Source organism: Falco punctatus, assembly GCF_963210335.1.
Source record: "Falco punctatus genome assembly, chromosome: 4".
Taxonomy (NCBI): Eukaryota; Metazoa; Chordata; class Aves; order Falconiformes; family Falconidae; genus Falco; species Falco punctatus.
This window is the reverse complement of record NC_137583.1, coordinates 66,756,907-66,772,217: the sequence shown is the minus strand read 5'-3', so window position 1 is coordinate 66,772,217 and position 15,311 is coordinate 66,756,907. Positions and strand designations below refer to the sequence as shown.

At 38.2% G+C, this 15,311-nt stretch overlaps 1 protein-coding gene across 2 annotated transcripts in view; it reads right to left on the bottom strand.

Annotated features, from left to right (window-relative positions):
* The window catches only part of KIF5B (kinesin family member 5B), a 37,099-nt gene extending 21,793 nt beyond the window's left edge, over positions 1 to 15,306 (bottom strand). The window contains exons 1-8 of one of the 2 annotated variants that reach the window (XM_080384300.1): positions 14,960 to 15,306; positions 5,720 to 5,807; positions 3,972 to 4,045; positions 3,401 to 3,505; positions 2,943 to 2,991; positions 2,571 to 2,626; positions 2,367 to 2,454; positions 790 to 914 (exon numbers count right to left, since the gene is read on the bottom strand). In XM_080384300.1, coding sequence (XP_080240426.1) covers positions 790 to 914; positions 2,367 to 2,454; positions 2,571 to 2,626; positions 2,943 to 2,991; positions 3,401 to 3,505; positions 3,972 to 4,045; positions 5,720 to 5,807; positions 14,960 to 15,085 — 711 coding nt within the window. In that variant the 5' untranslated portion in view covers positions 15,086 to 15,306. The remainder of the gene's footprint in view (positions 1 to 789; positions 915 to 2,366; positions 2,455 to 2,570; positions 2,627 to 2,942; positions 2,992 to 3,400; positions 3,506 to 3,971; positions 4,046 to 5,719; positions 5,808 to 14,959) is intronic. The other variant, XM_080384299.1, reaches the window with a different exon arrangement.
* Positions 15,307 to 15,311: the final 5 nt, after the last annotated feature.

The following is a 15,311-nucleotide window of genomic DNA, read 5'->3' as shown; positions in this document are numbered from 1 at the left end:
GCTGGGAAACACATGAAAGCAAAGTTCGAAATAAAACAGTGAAAGGAACAAACTACAGAGAAAGGAGACTTGCAACGCAGCCCTTTCCTTTAACTTTGTTCTCACTGCAACACTTCCAGTTTCATTCTCATTTAAAAAAAACCAAAACAACCCACCATCACTAAGAAACATTTCTGAATAAACACAGTATCAGAGACAAGGCCATCAAACAATGACATGAGGAAAGACAACAGCAAGCTGGAGACAAAGATGGGTATAAACCCAGAAGCAAAGATAAAACCCAGCAAAAATCCAGCTCTTAAAAGGTTAATTACAGTCCCTAAGAAGTGATACAGAATAAGCAAAATGGTATATGTTTCCTTCACTGCTTTAAGACACTGACACAAGAAAGCTAGCTGTCATTTCAACAATATTAATCAGAATTTCAAACTAAGAAACTTGTTTTATGGACGTATAATATCTGAGTTTTCTTATGTAGTGGTACCTCTTTATTCCAGTATATGGCTAGCCAACACGCCTGTACACATTTTTGCTCTCACAGATACAGAGATTGAAGTCTAGCCTATTTCCCCACCTATTTCATATTTACAAACCCTCACTGTAGAAATGCAGGTCAGCTTGAAGAGGTAATATGTAATAGCCAACCCAGACTAGGATTCCGAAACCACATTCAAAGTCAAATTTAAAATGCTTCAGAGATGACAAGTGAACAACTAGTATTAATGTAAAATATTTGACGGTAAAGAACAACCAGAGTTTTCCAGAGCAGAAAGAGAAATTTAGAATTACCTTTTCACTACCTGCCAAGTCCACAAGGTAAAGTTTTCCACTTAGTTTCTGTTCTGTTTGAGTATTTTCTTGTTTTACGTTAATAAGAAAAATACTATGACTTCTGGAGCTGTGTTCATTCATATCTATAATCCAAAACATAAACTGTCAAAAACATTTGTACAACAAAACCAACTTAAAACCCCAGTATCTTCACACAGTGACATGACAGATTTAAAGCTAATGAAACTGTATAAGCTCTCAATGACTATTAAACTACAAGCAGTAAAACCAATAGTATTGTCTAATTGAGTAACACAGACCCAGTTTCCCTTAGGCATCTAATAATATCACATAAGCTCACTGATAAGATTTGCTAGCCTGTCAACTATGGATTTCACACATTTAGTTTACTTTATTAGCACAGAAAGCACATTTACATTCTGATACCAGAACATATTCTTTTTTGTATTTACAACGTAACACATTTTATCCTTTTGTGCAAATTTGAACTAGGTGGCCATAACCTTTCATAACCTTGCTCGTTGAAATACCTACCGCCCACTCTGCTGTGAAATATGCAGAGTAAACAAGACTTACTGAATTTAAAGAATGATTTTAATTAACTAACAAAATTTAAGCGGACTGCAATCTGAATGAGAACACCTGCCCGTTTCTTCCTTTTAACCATAAATCCCTCACAGGCCTAAAAGGACCAGCTTAGTGATGCCAGAGAAGCAGCTCAACATAGAATATCCTCCTACCCAAATTTCTGCTCTTTCTCTGTTACTTGGTCTGGTTCCCCAGTTCAGAACCTTACTACCTAGGAGCAATGAAGTGAAAGTGCAGGATTGAGTCATTCCTTAAAAGGAACATCATGTTTTTATTTTCAATCCTTAACCAAAGGATTGAGAAGAAAACATTTTTTCTTAATGACGGTATATTCTTTCTTCTCCTGAATAAAGAACTAGACACAGGAAGACTGTGAAACTCACCCTCAAACTGGCTTTCAGATATTTCTGACAGTCACTTCAGTCGTTAAGAACCGAAGCATCCTTTTTGGTTTTTTTAAACCCTCTGTCATTTCCTAATCCTGCTTCTTGTTGGAATTCAGAGACCTACAACATGGCTTCTTGCAACTCAGTTGCATGCCACAGGGCAAAAAGCTTGGGACATTGGAATGCTGCTTAAATCTGCAGCATGTCTGAATATGTATCCTGAACAGCTTTTCTTAGAATATGCAAGAGATGGCCAAACTGTAGACAAGCCACAGTGCCTCACTTAAGAGATTCATAGGCTAATTGAAACATATTCCACAAATTTGGGATTCTGCACTAACACAGAACTACACCTTTTTCCTCAGTGATTCAGAGCTCCTCACTGATCACTTACTTCCTCCTTTCAATCCAAGTCTAAGCAACATCTCACAAGAAATGAATTTAAATACTTGTTTCTGAAACATATGCTGAAACAGCTTATGCTAGATCCTTTCTAAAACCTGAATTATTTAGCTGACTATTTTTGCCTTCCCTACTTTTTGAGGCATACCACAAGCAAACTGATAAAGCACTAAAAGGAGACAAAAAGATAATACTTACTTGTAACTGCTACATGCCTGTTTGATTTTCCTTCATCTATAGTATCCATAACTTCTTCCGGACTACATACAAAACGCTCTGTGCAACCCTTTAAAAAAAAAAATAAACACACAAAAGAAAGGCAAAACACCACACCAACAAGCCAGAAGTAAATAACGTACACTAGAGGAGCAAAAGATGAAAATGTATCAGATTGATGCTCACCTTTACATAGGGAACTCTATTTTTGTCCTCATGAACAGAAAGATTGGTCTTTGAAACTAGAAGAGAAAAAGATCTAAAGCTAAGGTATGTGTGATTCTTTTTCAAAATGAATGAGCTGTGTACAACATGTCCAAGTCATAGATGTTATTTCTCAGCAACACTTTATAAGACATTTAATATACACGAAAGAACCACTACTGCAGCTTTAGTAATAAGATATAGATTAGCTCCATGCTTTTCCAGTTTCTTATCACGTATAGGTTATTAGCATATTGCATACCTATCTCAGTATCATGGTAAGGTTTTTGGGTTTTTTAATATCACTCTGCAGAACAAATTATTTTCTATGTTCAATATAAATAAAAGGCTTACCATCCAAAAGGTCCCTTATTTTATCCAAGTATATTTCAAAATATGACACCTAGAAGTGGGAAGAGGAATAAAGATACAGCATCAGAAAGCAAAAATAATTGTCTTTTTGATCAGAAGGATCCAGCATGATTATTATGACCTCTCACATAATACCACAACTAGCTCAAGTCCTTAAGGCTGAACTAAAATACACCTTTAAGAAGAAACTATTTTGATCAAAAGCTTCAAACACTATCAGCAGTGCCAGAAGTTATCAGGATAGCTACCATCAATGTTTAATGAAACAAGATTAAAGTGTTAACGTAATTCTTTAAGAAGAGTCAGTTACTTCAAAAATAACTCATGTTTAGATTTTTCCAAGTTACAGGCATTTGAAACTGATACAGAACATCCATGTCACCATAGAATACTTCCAGTTTTAATACAGATTAAATATATAACAATGAAGAAAAATTTACCTTAATATGAAACTCAAGATTCTCATCCATAGAGTAAATATAATTAAAAATATCTTGCACTATTCTTGGAATAATACCCATTCCATCTGGGTCATGAAGCTTTCCCTTATTAAAAGAAGAAAAAATAAAATGAGACATTCATACTGAATCCAACATCACAAACAGTATCCAGAGGCAAAACAAACAGTTAACAGACAAATTAGTTTTAAAATTCTGACTGGTACAAAGCACTTACTTTATCTATAAAGGGAAGTCTTGATCACCCGTTTAGCCCCAGCATTTGCCAGGAGTGAAAAGAATGGCCTCAATCTCCCAAACCACTAAAATTCAAAATGTACTAATAACATTATTCTTGTGTTTCCCATCCCACTACTGAGGGCTGAAAAAATACAGTGACTGCCATTTTCCATCCTAAAAAAGCATTCTGGGTATCAAAATGTTGCAATGGAAAGGGAAAGAAAATTAAAATTGCAAGATAAAAACAGACATCTTATTTCTAGAAGGATAAGGGTATTATGATGAAAAGAGAAGACAGTGACATTAAGAGGAAAATTATTTTAAGATTTCTTACTTCCATAGTGTGTGTCTTCCCAGACGATGTTTGCCCATAAGCAAATATTGTACCATTGTATCCCTCAAGTACATCTAAAGGGAAAGAGTATTTTCATTAGGGTTCACTTCCTTCTTCTAAAGTTAAGTCAAATGAAATGGAATGCAAGCAGGCAGTTCCTAAAATGTTCAGCAAATTACATCATTCAGTGTTTGCGAACTCTGTGCTAGAGCTGGGGGGAGGGAAAGTGTTCTCTACCTCTTCTAATGCATTAAGTCATCATTGACTATGTTTTAGAAGTTTACTGTATTAGAAGCACCTGTTTTTTCAATCAGAAAAATCAGGACTTCAGAGTCAGGAACAAAACCAAAATCGATCCAGCTGCCAAGCTGACCAGATAACGTTTGGTAACTCAGAAGAAGGAACCATACACTAGAACTGTATAATACTTTCTACCTTCAGGAAAGCTTAATTGTCCAATTGTGAAGAGAATGGGCTATGTTAGAAGTTTCAAGCACCTTTGGCCATAAGCTTATATTTCAAATTAAGAATGAACCAACCCAAAGTTTTAGGTTGAGGGGTAAGGGGCTGGTGGGTTGGTTTGTTTATAAGTCAGTCACTACAGAACCACACACTGCAAGCAAACTGTTTTCCAAAACCAAGCATGAGATGCCCCAAACAGGGAAGTCTTTGCACCCCATTATACTAGTAATCCATTTGTACCACCACTAGAGCTCATTTGCCATCTGACATAGCACAACCTAGAAACACCACACAGGGAAACAGAAACCAGATTTTTAGATGGAGGAAAGGGGCAGCATTGCAATTCTTAGTTAACTCCAGTTTCTAACTAAACCCAATTACTATTTTACTCATTAAAGGGTTAAATACTTTTTTTGTATTAGGTAGGTATTTGTATTTTGTAGGTGCTACACGGATTTCCACAGCAATTCAGTTTTCTAACGATCAAAACCCCCTACATTTACCCAATCTTCTCTGGTCATTCGTAGTTGATATTTAAGGGGTTTCTGACAAGACTTTGTTAAAGTTGGGTCAATTAGACCTTATTGCTGATCTCCTCAAGAAATTTATCAATTTTATTTTCAGCAAACTAGCCAAGTGCTTACTACAACTTACTGTGACATAACCTTCTTTGTCATAAGACTTGATTTTCTGAAGTTACTAGGTCAATTCTGACAATTCAAGTTTGGAGAAGCTGTACACCCTGACATGCACAGCAATAACTCATGTTTAAAATTTTAATTATGATGCTAAAAAAAAATCACAATAAAAAATATCCTCCTTAAATTGGGTAATTAAATAAACAAGCTTAGAACACATCTGTAGCATACACATGACTTCACAAGTTTCCTTTCCTCTTATATTCCTCCAAGCAAACTTATGTAGGATGTTTTCACCAATAAATTTGAGGGTGGAAAAAAACCCAAACAAATAAACCTACATATGAAGAGCTTTTTTGATTAATTTCTGACAAATTGTATTAAACAATGTTTTACAGGGAACTACAAAAACCCCCAAGCATTACAGGTAAATATTATCAAATGTTGCAATCAACTAAAACAGTAGATTAAGCAATGACTTAAGTTATCAGCTCAATTATGAGATGATTTTATAGAGCTGTGATCCACATTGGCTCTTACTAAACATTCAGAAGATAAATGGGAGCAACAGAAGTATCAGCTTTCAACATTGAAATCCACACAAATACAAGACATTTCCTTGTGGTTAAAATTGCTGTTCCACCTTACCTTTGACAATCTTTTTAGCACAATCATTGTATACTTGTTCCTGTGATGTGTTTGACTGGAATACACGGTCAAATATATATGGCTTGGACTGGGGAAAAAAAAAAGACACAGAAGAGCTATTAAATAAACCAGATGTTGGAAGCAGAACTGGAAGGTGTTTGTTCTTATGGTTTAGAAGTAGCCTATACTGTCTCAGCCCGATCTTTTGTTTTATTTTAAGCACTTGAAGATTGTAGCAAGGAAATCGGCTTATATAGTGTTGCATAAATCTTCACATGCTTGCCTACAAGTAAGGCCTTGAATTAAGTATATTTGGTTTCAAAGTACAATCTAAATAGTTCTCCAAAACTACTCTGCCACATGACCTCAATTTACTTGATTTACAAGGATGTACAGACTAGGCATTGGCTTACCAAGAACCCTTTATTCTCGCCTACTCTGGTAGCAGGTTTATTCTGGTAAACCCAAATTGTTAAAAACAGCTTATACCATACCACACAGAATACCTGTCTTGGTAGTATTTGTTGAAAACCTCAAACCAAAAAGAAACATTCAGATCACCTATAGTCAGCACAAGAACCATTTCCACATACATGACAGCTTTAAAATCAAGCACCATAAGCAGAAGAAAAAGGTCTGTTTGGAGGAAGAGAACCTTTCACAAAAGACTCATTTTGGAAGACACTGTAAGAGGAAGTTCTGACATAGCTTTTTGAAAGGAATGCTGGCTTTTGCTTTGTTTTAAAGAAGACATTTTCATAATGCAGTTCTAGCAGCTGACAATCTATTACGACATTAACTATTCTGCTCATCTTATGAAGTTCAAACTTTTGTAGCATTTTCAGAGCTTGATTTTGTATGTAGCCAAACAGCTACGCAAAATTTACGAGGGACCCAGGTCAGTTACCATTGCTAAACTCACTGCAACTGTTAAGTGCTCCATTTTGCCTAAATTTAATTATCAGCCTCCCCCAAGGATATTCTGGAAATGCCTCCCTGGCAAAGAAACCAGTATAGCTTCCACCTTTCATCCACCCACCCCATTCCCCTTCCCAGACTTCCATTTGTCTTTTAATAACATCTAGCATAACACCAAACAAAGCTTTTCAGATTCAACACATATCTATCTGCTGAGAAGGCTTGAATGCAGGTGGATAAGCTCCCTCTTGGAAAAAATAATTACAGCATTCGCTGTGTAAATACACTCAAGAAACCACAAGGCAGAAACTATCCCGAAGGTGCTGAAGTTTGTCAGAATGCTTGTTTCACAGCAGGGAAATCACAAGCCTTCTCTATTACTCATTTTAGCTTCAAATATACCTCAAATTCCTGTGTTCTGCAGGTTAGAATTGAGGCCATTACATACACCAGAAGACAACTAACAAGTTCAAGTAACCCTGAGGTAAGAAAATGGAGACTGAGAACATGTTACATAAAAAAAGATAACACTAGCTATACGTTTTCTTTCTCGCTAGAAGCTGTGGTTTCAAAAAGCCTCCAACTTCAAAAATATCAATCGGCTACACTACACACTGCAAGCCGTGTACATAACAAAACATTTTTCAGTTAAGTTTCATGCTCAAGTGCAAATTTATATCCACTGAAATAACACTATTTTGGAGGATCATATTTAACATTACACAATGGAAAAACATAGTGAGAAAAGTGAGTGTTCAACATCACTGCAAACAACCTGTACAGCATCAGCAATCTGTGTGTTTGTACTTTTAAGGTTTAAACTCTCCTCCAAATTATTGCTTAGAAAAAAAAAAAAAGATTACAAGTGTTCTAATTACATTGATTTTAGAAGAATTAGGGAAAGTTCCTGGATATGATCTTCTGACAGTCTAAGCAGCAACTGTTAAACAACACTCACTATTTCTCACAGATCCCAACATATCTGATCTTTGCTGTTCCCAACGGAGCATGACAGCTATGAAAACAGAAAAGTACATTAAAATGCAAACACTATTTTGCATAGTGTATGTGTTTGAATGTATATACATATATTAGTGTGTATTTACATATTACTATAGAATACTTCTGATGCCAAACAGTAATTTTTTTATTTTACTTCAAAGAAATCCAACTTTAACAAAAAAAAAAAAAAAAATTAGGCCTAGTTTCCAGTACAGGAAGATACCTTGTTGAGAAAGAACCACAGGCACAACCTGCACTAGTCTGCAATCACTCCACAATCTACAGGTATCTGCAGCAGTTTCTGAGAAAGCTTTCCTTCTCTAAGTTTTTAAACAGAGTTTAGAGTGGTTTGAGGGGTTTTTTTGTTTGTTTGGGTTGTTTTTTTAATTCTGCTAAGCAAAGGTTGACTGAATTGAACTACTCTATCTGTGTTAAAGGAAAATTATGTTTGCTAATTTGAGTAATCCACAGACATGGAATACTTTAGAACTATCTACTCTCCAATTACCATTTAAATGTCTTCATAAGAGAACAGAGCCAAATTACAATATCTCATAATTAGTCTCTTTTGCTCTACGAAATGTTAATATAAAGAATAGTACATATTAAAAATGCCATGGACTAATAAGAATAGAAAACCAAGCGGCAGGAACTTCACTTGGACAGTAATACCTGTAACTGATCTTGTTTATTAATACAGTGAAAGCTGCTAGGCACATGTTAACTTGAGGGAAATTGGAATTTGTCAACTGCTACCAACATACGCACAAAATTTCCCAAGTCTGGCCAAAAGAATCCTCTCAAGGTGTCCTGCTTATACAACTTGTCACTTCTCCATCCCCTGCAGGTGGAAAGTGGAGCATTTGTTTACATGCCCTCAGCATTATATCTTCCTAGGTGAAGCCACAATTCAACTTCAAAGTGCTCAAAAATCCAATTACATAATTTCCCTCTCCTCCCAGGTCACAGTACATTTAGCACACCTATGGAAATCTACATTAGAGGCAGGTCCTTGTTCCATCATCGCTGAATCGGCATCTAACCAAGTAGGTTTACCCAAGCAGGTTCCAGGATAATTATGTTTTAAGAATACAAGTTACTCCCACTCAGCATGGTTTCACATCTTTGACATCTGCAATGCTGTCTTACCACTTCTCTTTTAAAGTCTACTTTCTGCTGTAAACAAAGCTAAAACAGTATTACAGATTACCCTGCCCTAGAAAGCCTCCTCATTACCTTCAAGAGATTAATCAAGAAAGATTAAAGTGTCAGATATTTTTTCTATACCAGATGCTTTTCTTCCCCAAGTAGTAAACATTCAGATATATTATGAAAACACAAAAAGTCCAAGCAACATTACCACATGGTGTCCACAATAGCAGTAGCAGCGCATCACTACTGTGATATGATGCTGCTTTGACATACTCCAGAAGTTTCAGGAAGCATTGCTCAAATCCTAATAAAAATTTAACACATACAACCTATAAGCAACACAAAATATCAAGCAAACAAGCAGAGCTTCTGACTTCCTCTCTCCGAACAAGGAGAATTCAACATTTGTTCTGCCAGTCATTAACCACAAGACAACTCCAGCTCCCATAGTTGCTTGTACTGAAGGGACGTGGTCCCACAGCAAAAACCTTGCAAGCACTCTCACAGCCCTCAGAAAAGTACACCTGCCAACATGATTTAGCAGTAGTTAAAACTGAAGCTTAATAAAGGGTTTATGTTAAAGTACATAGTTCTGCAGTTAACCTCAAGACTAGTTACCCATTATACCCTTTTATAAAAGGATGCTCAACTAGTCCAAATTATACAAGATTTGGAGCATGCACGAGTTTCTTTGGAAAAGTTAGTTTTTGTCAGTACCTTCAACGAGGACTACACAAAAACCTGCAGTCATAACCAGACCAAAATCTTAACCTTAAGTATTTCTTGGACTTTTCAGGTATCTCCACAGAAATAATTTTTTAAACTTTTTATCATTGTAACTTTCTGTAAACTACACAATTAGTTATTCATAGGGTTCACAGAATCCGAGAACCATTTACATAGGAAAAGACCTTTAAGATCATCAAGACAGACCATTAACCCAGGACTGCCAAGTCCACCACTAAACCATATCCCTAAGCACCACATCAACATGTTTTTTAAACACTTCCAGGGATGGCAACTCCACCACCTCCCTGGGCAGCCTGTTCTAATGCTTGACCACCCTTTCAGTGAAGACATTTTTCATATTATCCAATCTAAACCTCCCCTGGTGCAACTTGAAGCTGGTTCCTCTTGCCCTATCACTTGTTACCTGGAAGAAAAGACCAATCCCCACCTGCCTATAAACTCCTTTCAAGTAGCTGTAGAGAGCAATAAGGTCTCCCTTGAGTCTCCTTTTCTCCAGAATAAACCACCCCAGTTCCTGTAGCTGCTCAGAAGACCTGTGCTCCAGACTCTTCATCAGCTTTGCTGCCCTTCTCTGGACACGATCCAGCACCTCAGTGTCTTTTGTGCAGTGAGGAGCTCCAAACTGAACACAGGATTTGAGCTGCAGCCTCACCAGTGCCCAGTACAGGGGCACAATCACTACCCCTGTCCTGCTGGCCACACTATTTCTGATACAGGAAATTCAAGATTACTAGAGTTCAACCTAATTTTTATGCATTACTATCTGAAGCAAAGTCAGTAGAGAAAATTTACTTGAAAAATCAGTAGTGTTTTTTTCTATCACAACTTACCCAGATGCTCTTGTTTTTTGCTAGAATGAACAGTTAAAACAAAGTTATACCCACCCATGGTTAGCTTATTCTCAGTGAGAGGCTGAAGTAATGGGCTTACCTTGCCTTTAAGTTCTGCATCTTCATTAAAGAACATTCTTCCCATCAGCACAAAATTGTTAAAAGAAAAATCCCACACTGAATAATTTCTGGAAAGTATGATGTCAAATACCTGACTCAGTTCATCCTATTACTAAGCTAAGGTATTCTTGCTTTGACACACCTAACGGAGTCCAACACCGTGATTGCGTGAAGAGGCACTGTTCCAAACCAGCATCTTATTTTTAGGATAAGGGGAAAGGAGTTTCTTCTTGTCCCAGCTTTACACATACAAAACTACAACTGAATCAGAACTGTTAGTAGATCTCATCTCTTTCTGCCCTATCTTTCTTATTTCTGTGCAAATACTGCAACTCAAGCATCAACATCTACAGCAGTTATTTACTGTTATAGGAGGACTAAACCAGGTATTTTTAAAAAACTGTGACTAGAAACTTGATTTCCAGTACCAAAACAGAGAGGAATTTTGGAACAAGAGTTTCAGCCAAGCTTTGCTTTAATAAAAAGTTTTTTCTAAAGAGAAAAGCAAGCACTGCTGGCATAAAAATGGTCATTGAATTTCAGAACAAACTATGAGATAAGTGAGGTGTTTCTAAGCAAGCAGTACGGCAGCCAGGAAGTATAGATGTCCCTTTACACATTATTGTAAGTTATAATATTTGCTTTCTGTTAAATCATCATACTAGTATCACCTGAAAAAGACATCAATTATCCACCAATTCATGGAATGAAGTAAGAAAAAAAAATAAGTAGGGACTAACATTGAAAGAATACTATTGTTTCAGCTACAGATCGCAATTTCTAATTTGTGTTTAAAGTTGCACTGTAGACAGGAAGCATTTTTATTCGCGTGTTTCTAATTAAACAGTGCTTTCCTTCACATTAGCAAATAATTAAAAAAAATATTTAAAGAATGCACCTTGCTTCCTGCATTTACAGTCTAGCACAGACTTTCTTTTAGCAATGCACATTTCTTTTTGAATGATCAGCTGTCAAAAGCTGCAGTAATAGCAATTGATCTTGATTCTATCGTAACTTAAACCTAACTTTGTTCTCATCTACTATCCAATACTAGTTTGAAAAGTAAAAAAAAAAAAAAAAAAAAAAAAAAAAAGAAAGCTAAATGTCTCAAGCTCTTTCCAGGATCACATGGGTTACATATTACATACAAAAAAAAATAGTCTAAACAAATAAAAAAATACAAGTAGGTAGCCACAATTCTTTCTTAAAAGCCATAGAAATAAGGAATATACTATGATCGTTACTAGAAACATTTGGACAACAGTGTGATACTGCGCATTTGTGTGACTGCCCATAACACCTCACCACTTGAGTCATTTGACAGTACTATTTTCAGTTTAGGCTTCAGTCCGAAATCCTTGAGTGTCACTGTATATAGTAATTTGTCTTACCTTTTGGACAGTTTTAAGAGGTGCACATATAGACAGTATAGATATGCAGAACTATCTACTCAGTTGCAAGCAGAGTTACATTTTTAAAAACAAAGGAAATAATCACCTTTCTTATAAGCTTGCTATTCCTCCATTTCATCTTACTCAGAAACCTGAAATCCATGAGCAAACTGCTGTCAATTTTTATACACAGGTACATTTATGATGTTTAACACAAAAGCCATATATACTCATAACAAGTCGCTCTCTTATCTGTTTCAAGGAACCCCTCATATTCAATTAACAGGAACAGCCAGTAGAAAAAAGTATTTAATAACATATTAAAATGGAAAGAAGCCACCTTTAATTAATAATTTAAAAGCTTTTTGCTAGTTAAAAAAGCTTTGTCCTGTGGAAAGACAGTAGTTTTTCAAAATCTGCTCTTTAAAATAGTCCAAGACCATATATCCTCTCAAATCACTGTTAGACACTAGCTGCAATTACAAATATTTTATCTAAACCAAATTAGAATGACTCACTTGTCCAGAAAGACAACCATGTCAGTAATTACATAGGAGCTAGGAAAAGAAGGGAGGATAGATAGCTCAGAGATGACAGGGAAGTCATCTCTCCTCAAGGAAGGAGGAGGGTTTCCCTCCCCGCCCTTCTCCACAGAGAAGTCTGCAGTCCAGTATAAGCTCTGCTTCCACCACCTCCTAGTTTTCACCTCTTATCTGCATCACCAGCAAACTCCCATGTATTATTAAAGAAGCCTTCACTGTTTCAGCGTGTACCCAGACACACACAAAAGGTGCAAGCCATTTAGACAGCTGAGAAAGCTGCTATAAAAAAAAACCCAAAACCAAAGTGGCTCAGCTACTGTTCAACAGGCAGCCAGTATGACATGTAGCAATAAGGACAGAAATCAAACAGCCTGAAAGTAACCAAACATACCCTTAGTGAGGAATGTTTTTAGAAACTGTTTCACAAGAAGGACTGTTTCTGTTACTATCCTCCTTCCGACAATTCTGCAACACCAACACACAAGAGGTGGCCGGCTAGACCCTCAGGTTGGAAGGACCATAACTTTTCAAATACTCAACTCAGCTTGTTAAAAATTTTAAAAACCCAAGTTAAATCTCTAAGCGGTTGAGACAATTACTTTAAGTCGTACCTTTGAGGACACTGATCTTGTCATATATACACCATTATAAAAACAAAATCACAGAGTATCAATCCTTCATTAAGTTTTTGTAAAACAGAACACAAATACTGTCGCTGCTACCCAACCTAATAGTTTTGGGGGGCATTTTTCCCCAAAGTCAGACACAGCAAGTCCTGGACCTAGAATCACCAAAGGATTTTTTGTTGTCACTTTTACCAATGCAGAAAACACTAAAGTACAGCTGTAACACTACAATACGGCACAGCCCCAAGCAGAAAGCCCCACAAGATCCCCCTCAGGAGCATGCCATCAGGCTTCTACACAGACACAGTACCACCTTAACCCAATTTATATATTAGATATTTTTAAAGCACACTTAGGGAGTATTTAAACAACATAAGTGGGTTTTTTTTAGACTAGAACTACTGAAAGAACACATGGAAAATTTATTTCTAAGAAGTCAGAAAACATCAAAGTTTCTAAACTTAATTATGGATTTTAAACAGAATATGTAGTGTCACAATGAATGGGTATTCACTGATTTAAGTGAGATCATTTGTTCTAGTTAAATTTTCAATTTTCCAGGTTTGGTTCCTTACTCTGAGGAGTTTACCTGTACAACCTCAGGAAGAAGAGATGTACTCCAAGATAATAACTTGCCAGCTGAAACAAACCCAAATTACCTCATTTCACAAGCATGCTATCATTCTTGTAGCTTCCACACTCATGGAATTCCATATTTTATTGACAGATTCAGTTGAATATTAACAGACTAGAGCACTAGCATTTAGTAAGTCATACTAAAAAAAGGTTTTATTATTCTCCTCCTTCAACTTCAGATGCTGTGCAAATAAGCTATTACTGGTAGCCTCAAGAAATAGAACATAAAAATCAAAATTCGAAGACAGATAATAACTGACATCTAAGTTACTTTCAGCAACACAGAACCAGCGCTGTCCCTAGAGAGAAGTATTTACATGAAAACACAAATTAAAAGTTAGCAAAAAAAAGACAAACATTGGGAATGAACTGTGTTTGTACAATACCAACCAAACCAGGCAATAAACTACTGTACTTTAAAATTTTATAGCCCAGTTCCGCTTAATAGCTAAATATGACATAATGAACAAAAAGGAAAGGATTATCTTTTTTCCCTGTAACATCCAGAATGTTTTTAACAGGTCTCCTACTTTGCAAGGTGGCTTCAGTTAATATACATTTACAGACATTTAACAAGCCACATTATGTTAATTCTGACTAAAAAAAAAAAAAAAAAAAAGTTATTAGCCAAAGACCGATTTACAGATCACAAGCACCAATGAACTGGAGCCTGCACTGTTCTGCGTTCTCTTCCCCCAAAACTCTCTGTAGACAATTACTTCGATGGCAGCTCCAATGGCTGCATTTTGAGCAGTTATTTAGCGGTCAAACTTATCACGGTCCGCACAGCCAGGGACAGCCTAGCCGAGGGACACACTGCAGGACTCGGTGCTACTCTCCACCTCGTAATTCACGCGTTTTCTGTGGGCATACCGAAGCGTGCCCTGTGGCTCGGGCTCGGCAATGAAACCTCACGCTACGCCCCAAGTCGCAGCCTTTCGCTAGAGCCTTTGTCAAGGGCTTCCCGACCGGCCCCCCCCGGCGCGTCCCCACAACCCCTCCGCCCGCCGCTCGGGGACCTCTGCCCCCGCCAGCTCCCTTCGCTCCACCCTGCCCGCATCCAGACCAGGCCTGCCCCCCTCCCCTTCCCCCCCGCCCGAAAAGGCCACCCCCTTTCCCGAGGCGTCCCCGCCGGTAGGCGCTCCCAAGCGCCTCAGCCCTGCCCTCTCGCCTCACACCGCGCCCATCCCCGCGGCGTGCGACCCCGCCGACCCCTGACACCCCCTCCCCCCCGGCGCATCCCCCGCCTCTCCCGTCCGGGGCGGCCCCTCACCGCGATGACGACGGTGTCTTCGCCCTGAAACTTGGCGATGTACTTGTCGCCACGGGTCACTTCGGACTCGTTGAGGGGCCTGAAGCGACACATCACTTTGATGTTACACTCCGCCGGGTCCGCCATCTTAGGCCAACGCCGCCTCCGGGGCGCTCAGCTCCGCCGCCACCCGCTGCTGCCTCTACACCGGCCTGCTCCGGGGGTCTCGCAAGGCGCCGTTGCCGGGAAGCCCGCGTCCGCCCCAGCAGAAGGGAAAAGGGAAGGGCTCCTTCCTGGCCGCCGCCGCCGCCTCCCGCTCTCACTTCCTCCCCAATATGGCAGCCATGGCGGCGCCTGCAGCCGGCGAGTCCCG